General features: G+C 41.5%; 1 protein-coding gene across 4 annotated transcripts in view; it reads left to right on the plus strand.

Moving 5' to 3' along the window:
• The first annotated feature begins 285 nt into the window (after window positions 1-285).
• The window catches only part of SPATA7 (spermatogenesis associated 7), a 45,166-nt gene continuing 29,719 nt past the window's right edge, over window positions 286-15,732 (plus strand). For 2 of the 4 annotated variants that reach the window (XM_075426022.1, XM_075426023.1), the window contains exons 1-4: window positions 286-383; window positions 13,243-13,323; window positions 13,992-14,084; window positions 15,657-15,704. In XM_075426022.1, the coding sequence (XP_075282137.1) occupies window positions 344-383; window positions 13,243-13,323; window positions 13,992-14,084; window positions 15,657-15,704 (262 nt within the window). In that variant the 5' untranslated portion in view covers window positions 286-343. Of the gene's footprint in view, window positions 384-13,242; window positions 13,324-13,991; window positions 14,085-15,211; window positions 15,351-15,656; window positions 15,705-15,732 lie in introns of those variants that run through there. The other 2 variants (XM_075426024.1, XM_075426025.1) reach the window with 2 other exon arrangements.

Below are 15,732 nucleotides of genomic sequence, written 5' to 3' on the forward strand. Positions count from 1 at the left end.
GCAATGCGCCGCTTGCAGGGACATCCTGGGGCCGGGGCCGAGGGGTAAGGGGGCACCGGCGGGGGCTGGGGGAACGGGCACCCCGCACGGCGAGGCCCGGAGGCCGCGGGCTGGGGCCGAGAGGCGCAGGCCTCCCCGCCGGGCGCAGGCCCGCCCGCGCGCCCGCCGCCGCTCTCCCGTGGCCGCCCTCCCGTGGCCATAGCAACGCGGGAGGCAGCCGGGCCACGCCGCGGCGGGCCGGGCCCAGCGCCCCGCCCCGCCCCGCCCGCAGCGGGGGGACGAGCCGCCGTTGCGGCGTTGCCGAGCGCTGGCCTACGCCGCCCTTCCGGGCCCGGTCGGGAGCATGGGGCTGAGGATGGAGAGCCGCAGCGGGCGGAGCCAAGGTGCGGGGGGCTCGGTGGCGGCTCCGCGGCCGGGCGGGGGGCGCGGGAGGCGGCGGGGGGCGCGTCCTGCCGGCGGGACGCGCTGCCGCCCGGCACCCCCAGCCCTGCCGGGCGCGGCCCCTCTCCCCGTCTCCCTCCCGGGGCCGGGCGGTGCCTCCCCGTTCGCCGCCGGCATGTGATGGCGGGCTGGGGGGGTGCCGCCGCTGGCCCGCGGTGAGCAGGGCTTGGCAGCCGGGGAGGCGGCGGGCTGCGCGTAGGAACCCCTGCGAGGCTACGGTCCTCCTGGAAGCGCGGCCTGGGATCATCATCCCGCCGTGCACACGGCCTTAAGCGGCGCTGGGCGCTGCTGCGGGGAGCGCCTCGGGCCGCCGGCCGCTGCATTTCCCAGGCCGAGATTTCTGTTCGGGGTCAGCTTTGTTTCTCCTCCCGCGGCTGGTGTGCGTGGGTTAGAGTGGATTTTACCCCCTGTGTGGAGTATCGCTGCCGTGGCACTTGGGTGTAGATCCAAGTTTTTTTGGTTCGGTGGGATTTTAACGCAAGCATAGCTGAAAAGTAGAAGACTCGAAAGCTTGGAAGCTCTTTCAAAGTGATTCCTCAGCTGGATTTAACCAGCCGTGGGCTGCTCTTGTGCCCTGTTCCTATGAATAATCTCAGGGGCATTTCTCATTAATGACAAAAACAGGCATAAACATGCGAAAATGTCTGCGGGAGCCAGCTCTGGCTCTTGGAAAATGCCTAAAATATTTTTAGATCTGAATTGGATGACGTGCGTAATGTAAAACAATGGTAGGAATTATTCAGTGCGGTGTTGTAAGGTCGAAATCATACATAGCCGCGTAAGGCCAGGTCCTCTGAGATAACGTTACGCTTCCACGCTGCGTCTCGGTGTCAGTCCCAGTCTTAGGCAATGGTGACGGATGTCACTCCAGAAGATGTCTCATACCAACGTAGCATTTGAACATGAAATTCAGAGCAAAAACTACTCTCTTGTGCATCCAGTTTTTATGCTTTCTTATGTAGTGTGAAGGCAGTTTTATTACAAATTTATTCTTTTTCTGACTGTTCTAATTTTTGATTCTCAAAATATTTTTGTAGACAGCATGCTGACAGTCTGTTGACCATAAAAGGAGAATAAAGAGAGTGCAAGATCTAAATTTAATTCAGGTTTCTGCAAGCTTTGCATGAATGACTCCTGTTGAAAATAGTTCAGAAGTAGGAAAGAATAAACGTGTGTCTGTTTACATGGGAAGCTACTGCTTGTCTTCATAGCAGGTTATTGTAGAGTCAGTAGTATGTGAATTAACAGCCCAATGTCCAGTTTCATAGACACATGGGAAGAATCCTTACAAACGGGGATTAGCACCGGCAGAGATACTAATTCGTTCTGGTGAGCTAACCTAGAAGTCTGCGTGCCTGACCAAACTTGGCAGAACAGCCACTGGATTGCTTGCAGACAGTTTATGAAGGAGGCAGAACACATCATATTTGTGGTTTCTCTGTAAGGCGGTTGCATCCACACACTGTCTGTCCAGAACATTAATAGAGAAGAGGTGGGATACCCTATTTCATGTCCTAGTATACTCCATGCAAAGTTTCTTGTTCGGACCCGGCCTCATCATGGTAAAGAAAGCACCAAAATTTTATACTGTTTTTGTGTCATGGATGCTGTTTTGTATAGTGAGAATACTGAGAAAAAATTTAACAATGATTTTTTTTGATGTAGTGGACTAAAGAGGATTTGCAATGTACACCTTTTCGAAGTTCAATTAAGGCTGAGGTTTTTCCCTGTAAAAATACTGAGGAATTAATATTTTATGTCTCTGCCTAATTCCAGGTATAAACCTCAAAGTTATTTACTGTAGTAATTTCAGGAGTCGCTTAGTGTAGTCACAGATTTATAGTATGACCTCAGGTAATCTGAATACTGTAATTGTAAACCAGCTTTTTTGTTTAAATCCAGTCTTCTGCATTGGGCTGTTCCATTCCCGCAGCCAGTGATGGGCACATACCTGAGAAACAATGAAATCATATTCTTATTGATAATCAGTGACATGCATTTGTGTCACTTTCATGTTACAAGGTCGAGGAAGTCGTCATCATTGCTGCTGTTAGGTTTAGACAGTTTGCACAGGCTTCCAAGATTCTAAAACAAAATACTTCACACATTTACAGACAACACCATCGTATTTAGGTTTTCTTTCCTGCGTTTTAGGAAATCCTTGCACTAATCTTGACTGGAGCTGGAAGGGTGTTAACACATATCTGTGACTTCCAAACTGTTTTTTTTTTCTCTTGTGTTCCTTCATCTGCCACTTGAACAATCAGCTTTTTAAACTCAAGCATTAGTTTGGTAACAGCAGTTCGATTTTTTAGAGGCTGAAGTTGCCTTTGACCAACAGGGAAATTGAAAAAGAATCTGTTTGTGTCTGCAAAGAAGAAAGGACGTTTAGAAGTTGTATTTGAAACATAATAGTACATTTTAATTGAAATTGGGAAATGTTAATCACCGTACTTAAGTTTTTACCAAATTAAAACCTTGGCTCAGCAAATCACTTAAACCTACCGTTAATTTGACCCTTAGTCAAATAGTCTGTTAAGGGAGTTTTAGTCACTTCATACGACTAATCCCATCTCTGTTCCGTAAATAATTTAAATTTGTAGTAGCACCTAAGTACCTGATTGGTCCCATTTCATCGGAGATTTCTTGCATACTTCAAGTGAAATATGTGCTAAAGTAAAAAGGGTTCAAATCATTAACCTTACTAGCTATTTTGCTCCAGATTATACCCTGCGACTTTCTATGAAGCACAGTGCATCAAGGTTTCTCCGCTCTCCCTTGCGAGTGAGGCCTGCTGTGCATGAGAGTTCTGCTGATGTATTTTCGATGTATTTTGAGTTAGAAATATGAGAGGGTGGAAGTTAGTAATGCTAAGGGGGGGAGGGGGGGGCGCCTTCCTTGTAGGCACAGATTATAGTAACAAAAGAGGTTTTTTTCAATACATATAGAAGAATCTAAATACAACGTGTCTGTACATGTAGACATGTACATATATTTTATCTGTTGGTCAGTCTGACACTGGATATTCAAACACCTTCAAAATGCATGTTCATAGGATGGCAAAATGTTGAGTTTCTTGTAGCAGTAGAAGCCAGCAGGTACCTTTGTTGTGTAGGACATGCTTGTGATCTAGTGTTGTAGCACCCTGGAATAATAGCACCGTTCCCACAGCAGAGTTGTTGCAGCACACGGTAGCACACGCTCCTGGATTGCTCTGTGCTGTCTTGCACAGGCGCACCTATCCAGTGAAGTCAGGTTCGTAACCTTTTAAGCCAGAAGTTTCTGAACTGTAATAGGAGTGTTGATAGTTGTACCCAGATCACTCAAAAGTAGCATGCAGTCGCTTCTGGAGCACCGTCCCTCACACCCGTCTCGAAAATTGGAAACTGCTGGTGCCGCTGCCGAGTCTGGAGGTGCTGCCCAGGCAAATGGTGACGGGACTGCCTGCAGTTCATCTGCTTCTGCCCGCGGTTTGTATCGCAGAATGTGCTGCTGACAGACACAGCCGTTTGTTCCTGCTTTTGGGTTGTGAACAGAGCAATAACCTGCATCCAAAACCTCCCTTACTGCTCATGTGAAGCTTGTAGCTAGGAAAATTGTTACATTTTTCAAGAATTACTTTATCAAATACAACTCAATTAGCATATTTTAAGGCTACTGTACACTACTATTTCTTAAATTTATCAGAGGAGGGTTTGACACTTGAAACTGAAATATGATTTTCATTGTGTGGCTTTAATTTATGCAGAATACTATTAGATTGTTAGTTGTGAAGGACTGAGAGACCTAACTCTTAGGCATTAGGAGTAGGTGTAAAGAAGAGCTTTTGTGTAATCCAGCATAATAACTATATAAATAGTGCCCATCTAATTAATGGCTTAGAAGATTATGTATGGTGCATATGTCAGGGAGTGATACATTGCATTGCTTTCATCATATTTTGCCTCTGACAGAAATGATCCCATGTGAAATTCAGATGGAACATTTGGGACTTTATTTCAAAATTGGGGTATTGTAGCTTCTTGAGGCTTTTATTAATCAAGTTTTCTTCCAAAAATTTAGAAAATAATGGCTATATTTTTTCCTCTGGTGGATTCTGCCATTTCTTAGCAAATCTTAAATGTGATTCTGTTAAAGCTGACATCACATTTAAGACTTCATACTCTCAGAAACGATAGGAGTTTTTTTATCACTGAAACCAGAAATGGGTCCAAGAAGCTTCTGTTTCGCTTGCATGAACAGGAGGAAAATACAGGTGTGATTATGAAGGGCTCAGTTTTGCCCCACTGTAACTTTCAAATAAAATGGAATACTGTGTGCATTCAGTAACCATCTAAATCTAAAGCCGTGTTTGAAGCTGTCTTGTGATTGCGGAGGTGCTGTAGAAAAGCAGTGGAGCCTTGCGGTGGTTTAACCTGTTCTCCTAAAGGAGGGGTCTGGAGGTGGGTCAGTGCTCTGCTGGCTGCCTCCTCTTTCGGGTTCCGCATCGGTTAGCCAGCTTCACCCATTTGTGAGTAAGAAGTGGGAGTCTTAGTGTTAGTGGTGGGTTGGAGAAAACCCAACAAATTAACATATATTTTTTAGAGAAAGTCGTTCTGTTCAGTGTGCATTCCCAGGTATGCCGCTAAATGATAAGAACTAGTCAGTCAAGGATAAACAACTAGAGAAGCTTAAACTAGATGAGCAATTACAACAACTAGAGCACCTCATCAGCCACAGCTGAGCAAGTAGGGAATGTTGGAATGAGGGGGAAATGACCGCGGGTAAACAATAGGCAGCAAATCGGGGAAACTGGAAGGGGTTTATGGGCTGTGGTAAGAATATGTAAGCCACATCGGCAGGAAAGCAGGCCTCGGTAGTAGTACTACTAATAGACCATCTTATTATTCTTTTTCTAAAGTATATAATCAGGCTAATATAAAAGAAAAATAGTTAAAAGTAGAAAAATTCATTTCATATTTAAATAAATGACATTTAAATCCAGTGTGGATTTTTGTAACTGAGTTAATCTCTTAATGTACTTTTAGATAGCAGTGTTTACTCTGTATATTTCTGTGTTGTGTTCATATGCACAACAATTTAGGTGGTATAAAGAGTTAATGGATACTTTGATTTAAAAATTCTTATAGTACCAAAAAGAGAGGAACTTATATTTCAGGTCCTAATTTCATTCCTTTAAATGTGACCTTTTCAGATGTGCTAGATTAGATGCTTGAAGGAGTTTCCATCACTACTCCTAAATCATTTAGGATTTCATAGAGATTATGTAAACCACTTCTGTTTCTTCCATAGCATATGTACAGCATTAGTGCTGTAGTGTGCTGTTAGTGTGTACAGAGTTAAAAGACTGAATTCGTAGCAGGAAGCCCACTGAAAAGATCACTAAACTAGTTGGGAGAACAAGGGTGGTAGTGATAGACCATCCTTGACTTGTATTAAAGTGACAGTGCAAACCCCTTTCTTCATGTAGGTGCCTAAATTACCCAACAGAGGTGTCTCACTATTTTTGGTTTAGAGCATTGAGGTATTGGGGAAGAAAAGTGGAAGAAAAGAAGGTTATCAGGAGTAGTCAGCATGGATTCACCAAGGGGAAATCATGCCTGACCAATCTGATAGCTTTCTACGATGACATGACTGGCTGGGTAGATGAAGGGAGAGCCGTGGATGTTGTCTACCTTGACTTCAGCAAGGCTTTTGACACAGTCTCCCATGGTATCCTCCTAGGGAAGCTCAGGAAGTGTGGGCTGGATGAGTGGTCAGTGAAGTGGATAGAGAACTGGCTGAATGGCAGAACTCAGAGGGTTGTCATCAGTGGCGCTGAGTCTAGTTGGAGGCTGGTAACAAGTGGTGTCCCCCAGGGGTCAGTACTGGGCCCAGTCTTGTTTAACTTCTTCATCAACGACCTGGATGAAGAGTTAGAATGTACCCTCAGCAAGTTTGCTGATGACACCAAACTGGGAGGTGTGGTAGATACACCAGAAGGCTGTGCTGCCATTCAGCGTGACCTGGATAGGCTGGAAAGCTGGGCAGAGAGGAACCTGATGAGGTTCAACAAAGGCAAATGCAGGGTCCTGCACCTGGGGAGGAACAACCTCATGCACCAGTACAGGCTTGGGGTGGACCTGCTGGAGAGCAGCTCTGCGGAGAGGGACCTGGGAGTCCTGGTGGACAACAGGTTAACCATGAGCCAGCAGTGTGCCCTGGCTGCCAAGAAAGCCAATGGGATCCTGGGGTGCATCAAGAAGAGTGTGGCCAGCAGGACGAGGGAGGTTCTCCTTCCCCTCTACACTGCCCTGGTGAGGCCTCATCTAGAGTACTGTGTCCAGTTCTGGGCTCCCCACTTCAAGAAAGATGAAGAGCTACTGGAGAGAGTCCAGCGGAGGGCTACGAGGATGATGAGGGGACTGGAACATCTCCCCTACGAGGAGAGGTTGAGGGAACTGGGCTTGTTCAGCCTGAAGAAGAGAAGGCTGTGAGGGGACCTAATAAATGCTTACAAATATCTGAAGGGTGGGTGTCAGGACGATGGGGCCGAGCTCTTTTCAGTGGTGCCCAGCGACAGGACAAGGGGCAATGGGCACAAACTGAAGCACAGGAAGTTCCGTCTGAACATGAGGAAGAACTTCTTCCCTCTGAGGGTGATGGAGCACTGGAACAGGTTGCCCAGGGAGGTTGTTAAGTCTCCTTCTCTGGAGATATTCAAGACCCACCTGGACAAGGTCCTGTGCAGCCTGCTGTAGGTGACCCTGCTTTGGCAGGAGGGTTGGACTAGATGACCCACAGAGGTCCCTTCCAACCCCTACTATTCTGTGATTCTGTGAAGAAGACAAGAAGAAAAGGAGCTGGTTGTGGAAGGTGGAAGAGGCAACACCACCAAACCTTTATAAATTAGCATGGTGGCTAGAGTGTTTGCAAAGCGTTTTGTCACCTTGGGTTGAGTCTTTATCAGCCTCAGGGAGATCAAATCCCCACATCTCATGGAAATGATGCAATTCTAGACCATTAGAGACAGAAGTGCTTCCTACACTTAGAGCTGAGAGAAGGCCACAGTGCAGCTGGAATGCAGGAGACCTGGAGCCACGAAAAACCAATGCATGGTAGGGTTGGTGCCTTGGAGTCATGCACACATTCCTCTGGGACAGCTCGGAAGACCTGAGGTCTAAATCCAACTGGGGCTGACGGTTGTTTGAACCCATGCTAAGGTCTAGGAGCTACTCTTTGGAAAATACAGTGTTTGTACCTCTCTACACACTGAAGTGGAGGTTTTGTAGCTTGTAGTACTGGATTTAGATGCCTATATCCAATATCCCATGTAAGGTCTCTGTATTTTTTATGGATTATCTTTTAAATAACAAGTCTTGGTGGGTGAGGGTAGCCTGACTGATTTTTTTTCAGTGTTTTTAATTTGCGATGTCTGAAGTACAGGTTTGTTATAAAAATAGTAAGTCTAATACTTGTTGTTAAAATCCTTCCTATGAGAATGTTGTAATGAAAGACTGGGCTTCTTTCCAGTACGTTCTAAATCTGAAATGGCTTTGTAGAAAATTAATTTCCATAAATTCTGCATATCCTCTAACAACTAGGAAACAAAGTAACAAGTAGAAACCACCAATTTCCATCATTTTTAAGACTGTAAATTAGAAATAAAGATAGGATGCATTTTAAATGAAAATATAATTCAAACAAAATATCTTAAAAATCTCTTTGGAATAATAGAATTATTGCTTACTTTATATACCAGCTGGAAAGAATTACAGAGAAAGGGTTTTTTAAATTTTTTCTCTGCTTTGTTGTGTAGTGTCACACACTTGCAGGGGAAGCTTAAAACAAGCAAACAGAAGCATTAATAAGAAGCTAAAAGTTCTAATTATTTTTTAGAGATATTTGTTTGCTTTTTGTACTTCAAGAGGACACACAGCGTGAGAATCCCGATTTTGTATTCAGTGTGGAAAGTCCACTTACATCTGTGAGGAAATGTGTTAGATCATAAAGTTACATGTATAGTATATCAAAGATAGGAGTCCATTGTATGTCTCAGGTTCTGAAGTTTTAAATCTCAGAAGATAATTTCTTAAACAAAACAAAATTATCTTGAAGTGTTTCCAGTGCAGTTGTGGAAATATATTTACATAGACATTCAATTTGTTATTGGAAGCTTTTGTGTGCATTTTATTCAGGAAACCTAATTATTGCAAAGTCTGCTATAGTACTGCAAGTACTGGGATCAATTCTGCTAAGTCCAGTTCAGACATGTGCTCCTACTCCCAAATAATTTATTATTTAAGAACCATCAAAATCAGTAGAAAATTTTTCACTGAAAAAATTCTCGCTCATGCATGGTTTTGAAAAAAGGACATGCATACTACCTTTATTCTGGTCATAGTCCTAAACCAGTACAGCTTCCATCACTCCTGTAGCTATCCAGGTGCTCTAGTTGTTATGCTTTGTAGTTACCGTCCTTTTGTCGGGTTTGTATTTGCTTACTGTGTAATTTGCTGAAAATCCCACCTTCTCATTTAAAATTTTGCGTTTAAGTGTAGTTTCTTCTATTGTTCAAATAACTTTGAAAATACAGACTGAATTTAATCAAATACCTGTTTGTCAGTAGACAACCTGAAATTTTAGTTGTGAAACATTTGAACATTAACACTTTCTACCTCACTGCAGTTGTTTTGTAGGAACAGTAAAATACATTAGATACACTCCACATACCAAATCCTTCAGTTTCTTCTCTGTCGTTAGCAACTGAGTCTTCATGGTAAATATATGCCATTATAAAATCAGGTTTGAGTTTCAGACTGAGGATACAGAGTGGGTAGAAGTTGAATTCGGTGTGGACACAATACGTTTGATGGAACGTCTACATGAAACATCCTGAGATGCTGAGAAAACAAAGGTTTACTTTGCCTGTTTTGTTTTCAATACTGCTAAGCATTATTTCAGCCAAATCAGTGTCTTTGACCCTTTTTCTATGATAAATTTTCTACATGTTTTGGGAAAACAGGCGCTTCACAGAGAGCGAGCCTCAAATGCCCTCATTGATGCACAGGTTACAAAAATATCTGTGTCCCATTACTTGGCTCAAGAGTCAGAGAGTGTACGAGCAAGCACCATGGCATACTGTGGGAGGACCATAGGAAGCCTTCCTCACAAGTTCAGCTGTTTATGGAGATATTTTAAAGTTAAAGACTTTAGTTCTTTAGATGAAGTTATAATAAAATGTGCAGTTTTCCAGGATAGAAACCCCCGAATCCAACTAGATGTTTCAAAAAAAGCTGTTCAGCATAAACTTTTGCCCGCCAAGGAAATGTTCTAAATGGCAAGAAAAAGTCATTGGTTAATGGCATGAAAGTTTTCAGCAGTTCCAAGTACTAGTGGGGCTGCAACCCTGGCATTTCAAGGGTATCCAAAAATGTGAACAGTCAGGAACACTGTTATTCAAGGTCCTCCACTTCCCAGAAAAAGGGGCAATATTGTAATGGCCTAGGTATTTCCTAGGCAGTTGAAAGATACCTGCGAAAGCATTGAGCAGTGGTGTTACCCTGCAGTTGGTAGGAGCGGGATTGCAAATCCGCCTGGTTGGATCAGGGAGATGAAACTTTTCCTTGGTGGCACAGGAGTTGCAGCATGCAGGAGGAACTGAAGGTTGGGAACACAGCGTAGGGGACGCGAGCACCTGCACAAAGACCATGACTTCTTGACAAACAGTGTTGTGTTTCCAGTGCCTTTGAGACTTCTGCAAATTGGGGATTCCTGCGTGGGTTGGCAGTGATTTCTGTGCTGTCCACATGTCCATAATCACAATAGAAGACACTGAAATATTTTAATTTCTCCCTCCTGAGCCTTTCTGACAGTTTGTCTTGCCTATGAAATAGTGATGCTTGATGGGCGGGGGGGGAGAAGCTGGCTTTCTTCCCCCCATCCTGATACAGAGTTATTGTAAAGCAGAAAACCAGTAGGCAGTGTGTTTGTCCATAGAGTTTATCCCTGTGCCATCTGCTGGTGGTGCAAAGTAAGTGAACGTTTCAGAGTCTGGTTTTCCTGCAGTGCTGAACAGATGCATCTCCAACTGAAGACAGTAAAAGCAACAGGTTTCTGAACATCTCTGATCATCTCTAAGCCAGGGCAAAGGCATTTAGCTTACTGAAGAGAATCAACTGTGTAGTTAGAACGTCTCTGCATTTTTGAGATGCCCATGCTTATCTCTCTGTGATTTTGTCACATAGAAAGGAGTTAGAGGTGGTCTTATAAGCGTTTATCTAATGGTATGTGTCTCCTTCTGGAATTATAACTTAGCTCTGAAATACAGAAAATACTGGAATATTTAGGTTATTTTCAACAACTGTGAATAAAACCCTTCTGATTCTCAGGTGTCTGCTAGGCTTTTGGTGTATATTTTTTTTTTATCATTAGGACAAACTTTTACCTGCTAAAATATTATCATCTAAGATTCAAGTCCCCCCAAAGCCTTGCATTGTTTAAACACACGAGCATTGTAACTTCCGGAAGTCAGGAGTTTCAGGGTGGGTATCCGGCTAGACACTGAATACTACTTAGGTGTAATTGTGTATGGTAGAGGAGTGGAATACTTAAACAAGAAGGAAGGCCATTGTTGACAAAGGTTTGCAGCCATTCCAGAGACAGTCATTCTAAATCTAATAAATTCCTGATGTATTTTTGGAATTTTAATGTTTTAAAAATAATTTAGCATCATTTGTCCCTATATATGTTTAAATCACAAATAGAGATTAGGAAGCATTGTACCATGAGGACAATTTACAAGCTGTTTGAAATTGATACAGATAAGCGGGAGTGTTGTCCTTTGGCTTTAAAGAAAACAGTATAAAGATAAAACAATTACAGGACAGGGTTGAAAAAAATCTACAGTAGCCTTTTTTTTTTTTCTTGTCCCTTTGCTACTGCTGGTCTGGCAACTTCCCAGCAAAGAGCAGTGAGAGCACTACTATTGCAGATGCTGCCTCTAATACTGTACAGCCGCGGAAGCCCGAGCTGTGTAAAGGCTGACTTTTCTAATTGTGAAATCCTCGTACTAATGCAGAATTGCCTTGATATGTGTTGGGTTTTGTAAGAGTTAGTGATTGAGTTTATTGGTCCACATCTGGTGTAATTTCACAACAGTCCCAAGAAAGTACTCTGCAAATTTCCCCATATATTAATGATTTTCATTTTATTTATTTTCTCAAGACACGTTGTGTTGCTTCCCCAAATAATCCTAGTCACTTGAAATTTATAAGGTCTTTTTATAAGGCCTTTCGGGAAATGATATTAAAACATTAAAGGAACAATTTGTTTTGCTGAAATCTCTACTAATTAGTCATCAGCCACTGTGTTAACCATCTTGTGCAACATGCGCTTAAGATGGAGCTACAGAATGTAGTAGTTAGAGATGTAATTGCAACAGTACTGTAACAGTCAGTATATAACAGCGGGAAATAAAGAAAAAAACCTAGAAAGCCAGGTGCTGGGCATGCAGGAGGTAAGAAGCCATGAGAGGTGGGAGTAAAGGACTTCTAACATGCGTAGCATGGCTTCTTGCACCCCCCAGTCAGTTTGTAATTATGTCTGCCTTTGTCGACCCAGCTGAAGGCCACTGAGAAGAGATTCCGGCTCATCACAGGTAGGTCCAGCATGCTTCTTCATCTGATGAAGAGTATAAAGCTGGAGGTGGCCAGTAAGTGTAGAGCAGTAGAGTTACAGCCCCGGAGTTGTAGTACCTCCCAATTTCTAGGAAACGCTTACATGGCAATTGCAGACTCTAGAATGGACAGATGAGAAGTGGGATGGGAATGGGAAGGCCATACAGACCTTGATAGTAATAATAAATTTGTAGAAATTGGCTCAGAATTGTAATTCATGTTAAGTAAATATGGTATATTTACTTTGTTGAAGAAGTCTTGTATTGCTTTGCATTTTAAGCAGGGTCTTGGAAACCTTAAAGGAATGCTTTGTCTACACTAGTGTTTGCAGTGATAGCATATCTCCTGTTCAAATTTGCTCTAAAAATGGTGCAGATTCTTAATGAATTCCGGTTCGGATTTTTTGAGTCGTAGGTGGCATAAGAGATAGTGTCTGTGAGCCTGACAGTGCAGCATTTATTTTCAAGGAGGAGATGTAGAGCTTTTCATTCACATTCCTTCATTTTTTGGACCAACTGGTTGTTTATGTTTTGTCAGCATATACACTTGTCTATGGAGTTCCCAGTCTATCGAACTGCCAGAAGACTGAATGAATGAACCAAAGTCCTCTTACATTAACAACAGAATTTTGAAATAGTGTATTCTCACTGACAGGATGATTTTCACACAAGCATAATTCCTTCAATCTGTTAAACTTGCATTTTAGTATAATACTAACAACAAGCATTGTCTACGGACAGAATATTTTTCGCCTTAGTCGTTTGACATAATGATAAAATTCAATCAGTAAAACTTTAAAACAAATAGGAGGTTAGCATAGATACAAAACTGTGGCCATACCTGTGTGCAGGTTTATGACCAATGTAAAGTTCAGACTGAAATGTTCTAGTGGTTTCTTCCACTATTTAACACCCTGAATCAGTGAAAGTACTACCATTGTATCTTGGTGTTTAGATTAAATTACTTAACTACACTGTTGTGCTTTGGTAGTAGTATAACGTTTAAATACGATTTTTTTTCCTCTGAAAAAGGTGCACTACAGTAATTCGTGAGTTGTTTGGGGAAAGATTCTCTGCTTTGTCTTGTGTGTCAAATGGTCATTTTCTTTTTTCTAATGTTTGTTTTGTTTGACACTTTGTTGAAGGGAGTGAATACCCAGCTGTTTGCATTCCCAGATGTGGTCCAGCAAGTCCATTTAAAGGACACTTGAGTACTAAGAGTAATGGTAAGTAGCACGTGTACTTTCATCAGAAGGTTGGCATGGTTCCTTTTATGTGAATTCATTGATTTTATTGTTAAAATGTTTTTATAATTAAAACCTTTGCGTTGATCTCAATTGGTGAAGTTTAATAGTAATTACGTTTAGTAAGCATTACAGAAAATACCTTTGAGTTTTGCCTTGACTGTACTGCTAGCTAGAAACAGCAAGATATCCAAATATACCAAATATATATAGATGTCACATGTATATTCGCTGGAATAGAGATATGGTTACTTGCTTTAAAGATCCCTTGAGGTTAAACATGCTCCTTTAGAGTGTACATGAGCTAGTATATGTTTCTGTGCCACACTGCTACCTCAGACACGTTTTTCAAAAGAGCATGGAATGGAGAAACAGAAAGTTTCCATGCTGATACTTGCATAGTCCAACTTCAGCCACTTCTGTAGCTATTTATTGAGTTAATGGCTCACTGGGGAAAACAAAACTGAAAGGAGACAGGATGATTTCATGTGATAGTAACTGCTAAAGAAAAATGACTGCCATTGGGCAAAGAAGTTAAGCACGCAAGAATTTAAAGTTTGTGGCTTTGAATTGCGTTTTTAATAAGTGTTTAAGATGTTAGTATCCTTGTGCCTGTCTTTACAATGTTTAAATGTATTTTAATCTGACAGCTTTCTGCATTGACTCCTCCCAAAGTCTGACTAGCCAGTACCTGATCAGAGATCACATGATGTTTCATTATAACAAAATCCTTTCAGCCAAAGGTAAAAATGTGCATATATGAATGAACTTTCTACCCGCAGAGCTAGCTCATTGTTTCAGAATAAGCTCATATCAAGAGAAAATTCAATGGATTGTAGGAACTGTAGTTTTCTTCCTGTTTCTTCCTGATGCCAGCAAGGAGATATGGCTGCTACTTAATAATACTTTTGTATTATTGGAATGGGAAGTTTTGTATGAAAACATTTTCCTTAAGTGCTAATTTTAATTTTAGGGTGCTTTGTGCTGTATCCTGTTCATTTTGCTTTTGATGAAAAAACAAATTATGAAATAATATCCTGAAATGAAAATCATGGAGATAGTCACAATAGTAAGCATACAGAATTTATTTTAGGAATTCATGCAGACCATTTTCAGTTAAGCTCAGACCACGGTGTCTTTTCTTTTTTTCTTTTGTTTTTTTTTGTTTGAAAATGTTCATTTTCTTTTGTTCATATTTCAGTCAGTGGCACCAGGTAGTTTTAAGGACTTTGAAAATTGCCCTGTGTGTTTGCAAATGAGAAAATCATGTTACTAATCTGTATTATTGGGCACTAAATAAGTCTATGATTTTTTGCACGTATTTTAATGTTAGAAGGTACTTATATTTATCAAAAGACAAATTTTGTATAATCTGGAACTTAAAAGCCTTTTGAACTTGTACATGTTTGTATATTTCTTAATTATGCTGAGATCCTGATCAAAAAATTTTCAAATTTAGAAATGTGTGTTTACTCCACTATGAACTGACGATAACCCATTGTCAGTGCATGACTGAAAACAGACTATATTACAGCCAAAGTTATTTTTTTTAAGGTCACATAAGGAGTATGAAGTACTGTGTTTAAAAAGTTGTTATCATGCATAGAGCTAAGGAAACTCTGTAGGTAGTTGTTAATGTTGTTTACAGTTCAAAGCGTGTTTTAATTCTTCATTGCATAAACTCGTCTTGAGAATCTCAGTCCTAGAGATACTAATGCTAGGGCTTGGCAGGATGTCCTGAGTGTTTAAATTAAACACATAGAACTTTGTGGCTTATGAGTTACGAGAGAAATGTTTTTTTTAATGCCTCCCAAAACATTGTACGCTCTTTTTCTAGGTATTTTCAGAAATAGGGTTTTGGAAGTGATTCTGCTGATTCTCCTCATCATCGCTCCTTTTCTTAATGTGTGCTTTAAAGAGAGGCACACTGGGGCTTCGCATTCTGCCAGAGTCCATGCTCACAAATATACTGTCATCTCTCTACCATGTAGCATACTCCGTATCCTCAGGTGTGCAGTTAAATGTCATCAGCAAAAAGTGTATAGAAACCTTTTATAAGGAATCTTCATTTAAATGATGAATCTTCCTTCAAATACATGTTTTACTTTAACATCTTTGTCTCAAAAATTCTCTGACTGCATGGATATCAGTCTAATACTTTAAATACACAGTAACTAGCATATTTTAAAATAGAGAAAAGTTGCTGTGTCCTAATTAAATTAGTCTTTGTTCTGTGTTGGTGTATTGCTACTTTTTTCTAGCCACCACAAATACTAAATAGATATTGAATCTTTTTTTTTTTTTCATATTTTCAGCAGCTGTAAACTGTTCTGTGCCCAAAAGTAGGTTGACCAGCATCAAATGTAAGTATTTGTGATATGCTAGTTCTGC

The sequence above is a fragment of the Opisthocomus hoazin genome, chromosome 7 (genome assembly GCF_030867145.1).
Source record: "Opisthocomus hoazin isolate bOpiHoa1 chromosome 7, bOpiHoa1.hap1, whole genome shotgun sequence".
NCBI classification, from domain to species: Eukaryota; Metazoa; Chordata; class Aves; order Opisthocomiformes; family Opisthocomidae; genus Opisthocomus; species Opisthocomus hoazin.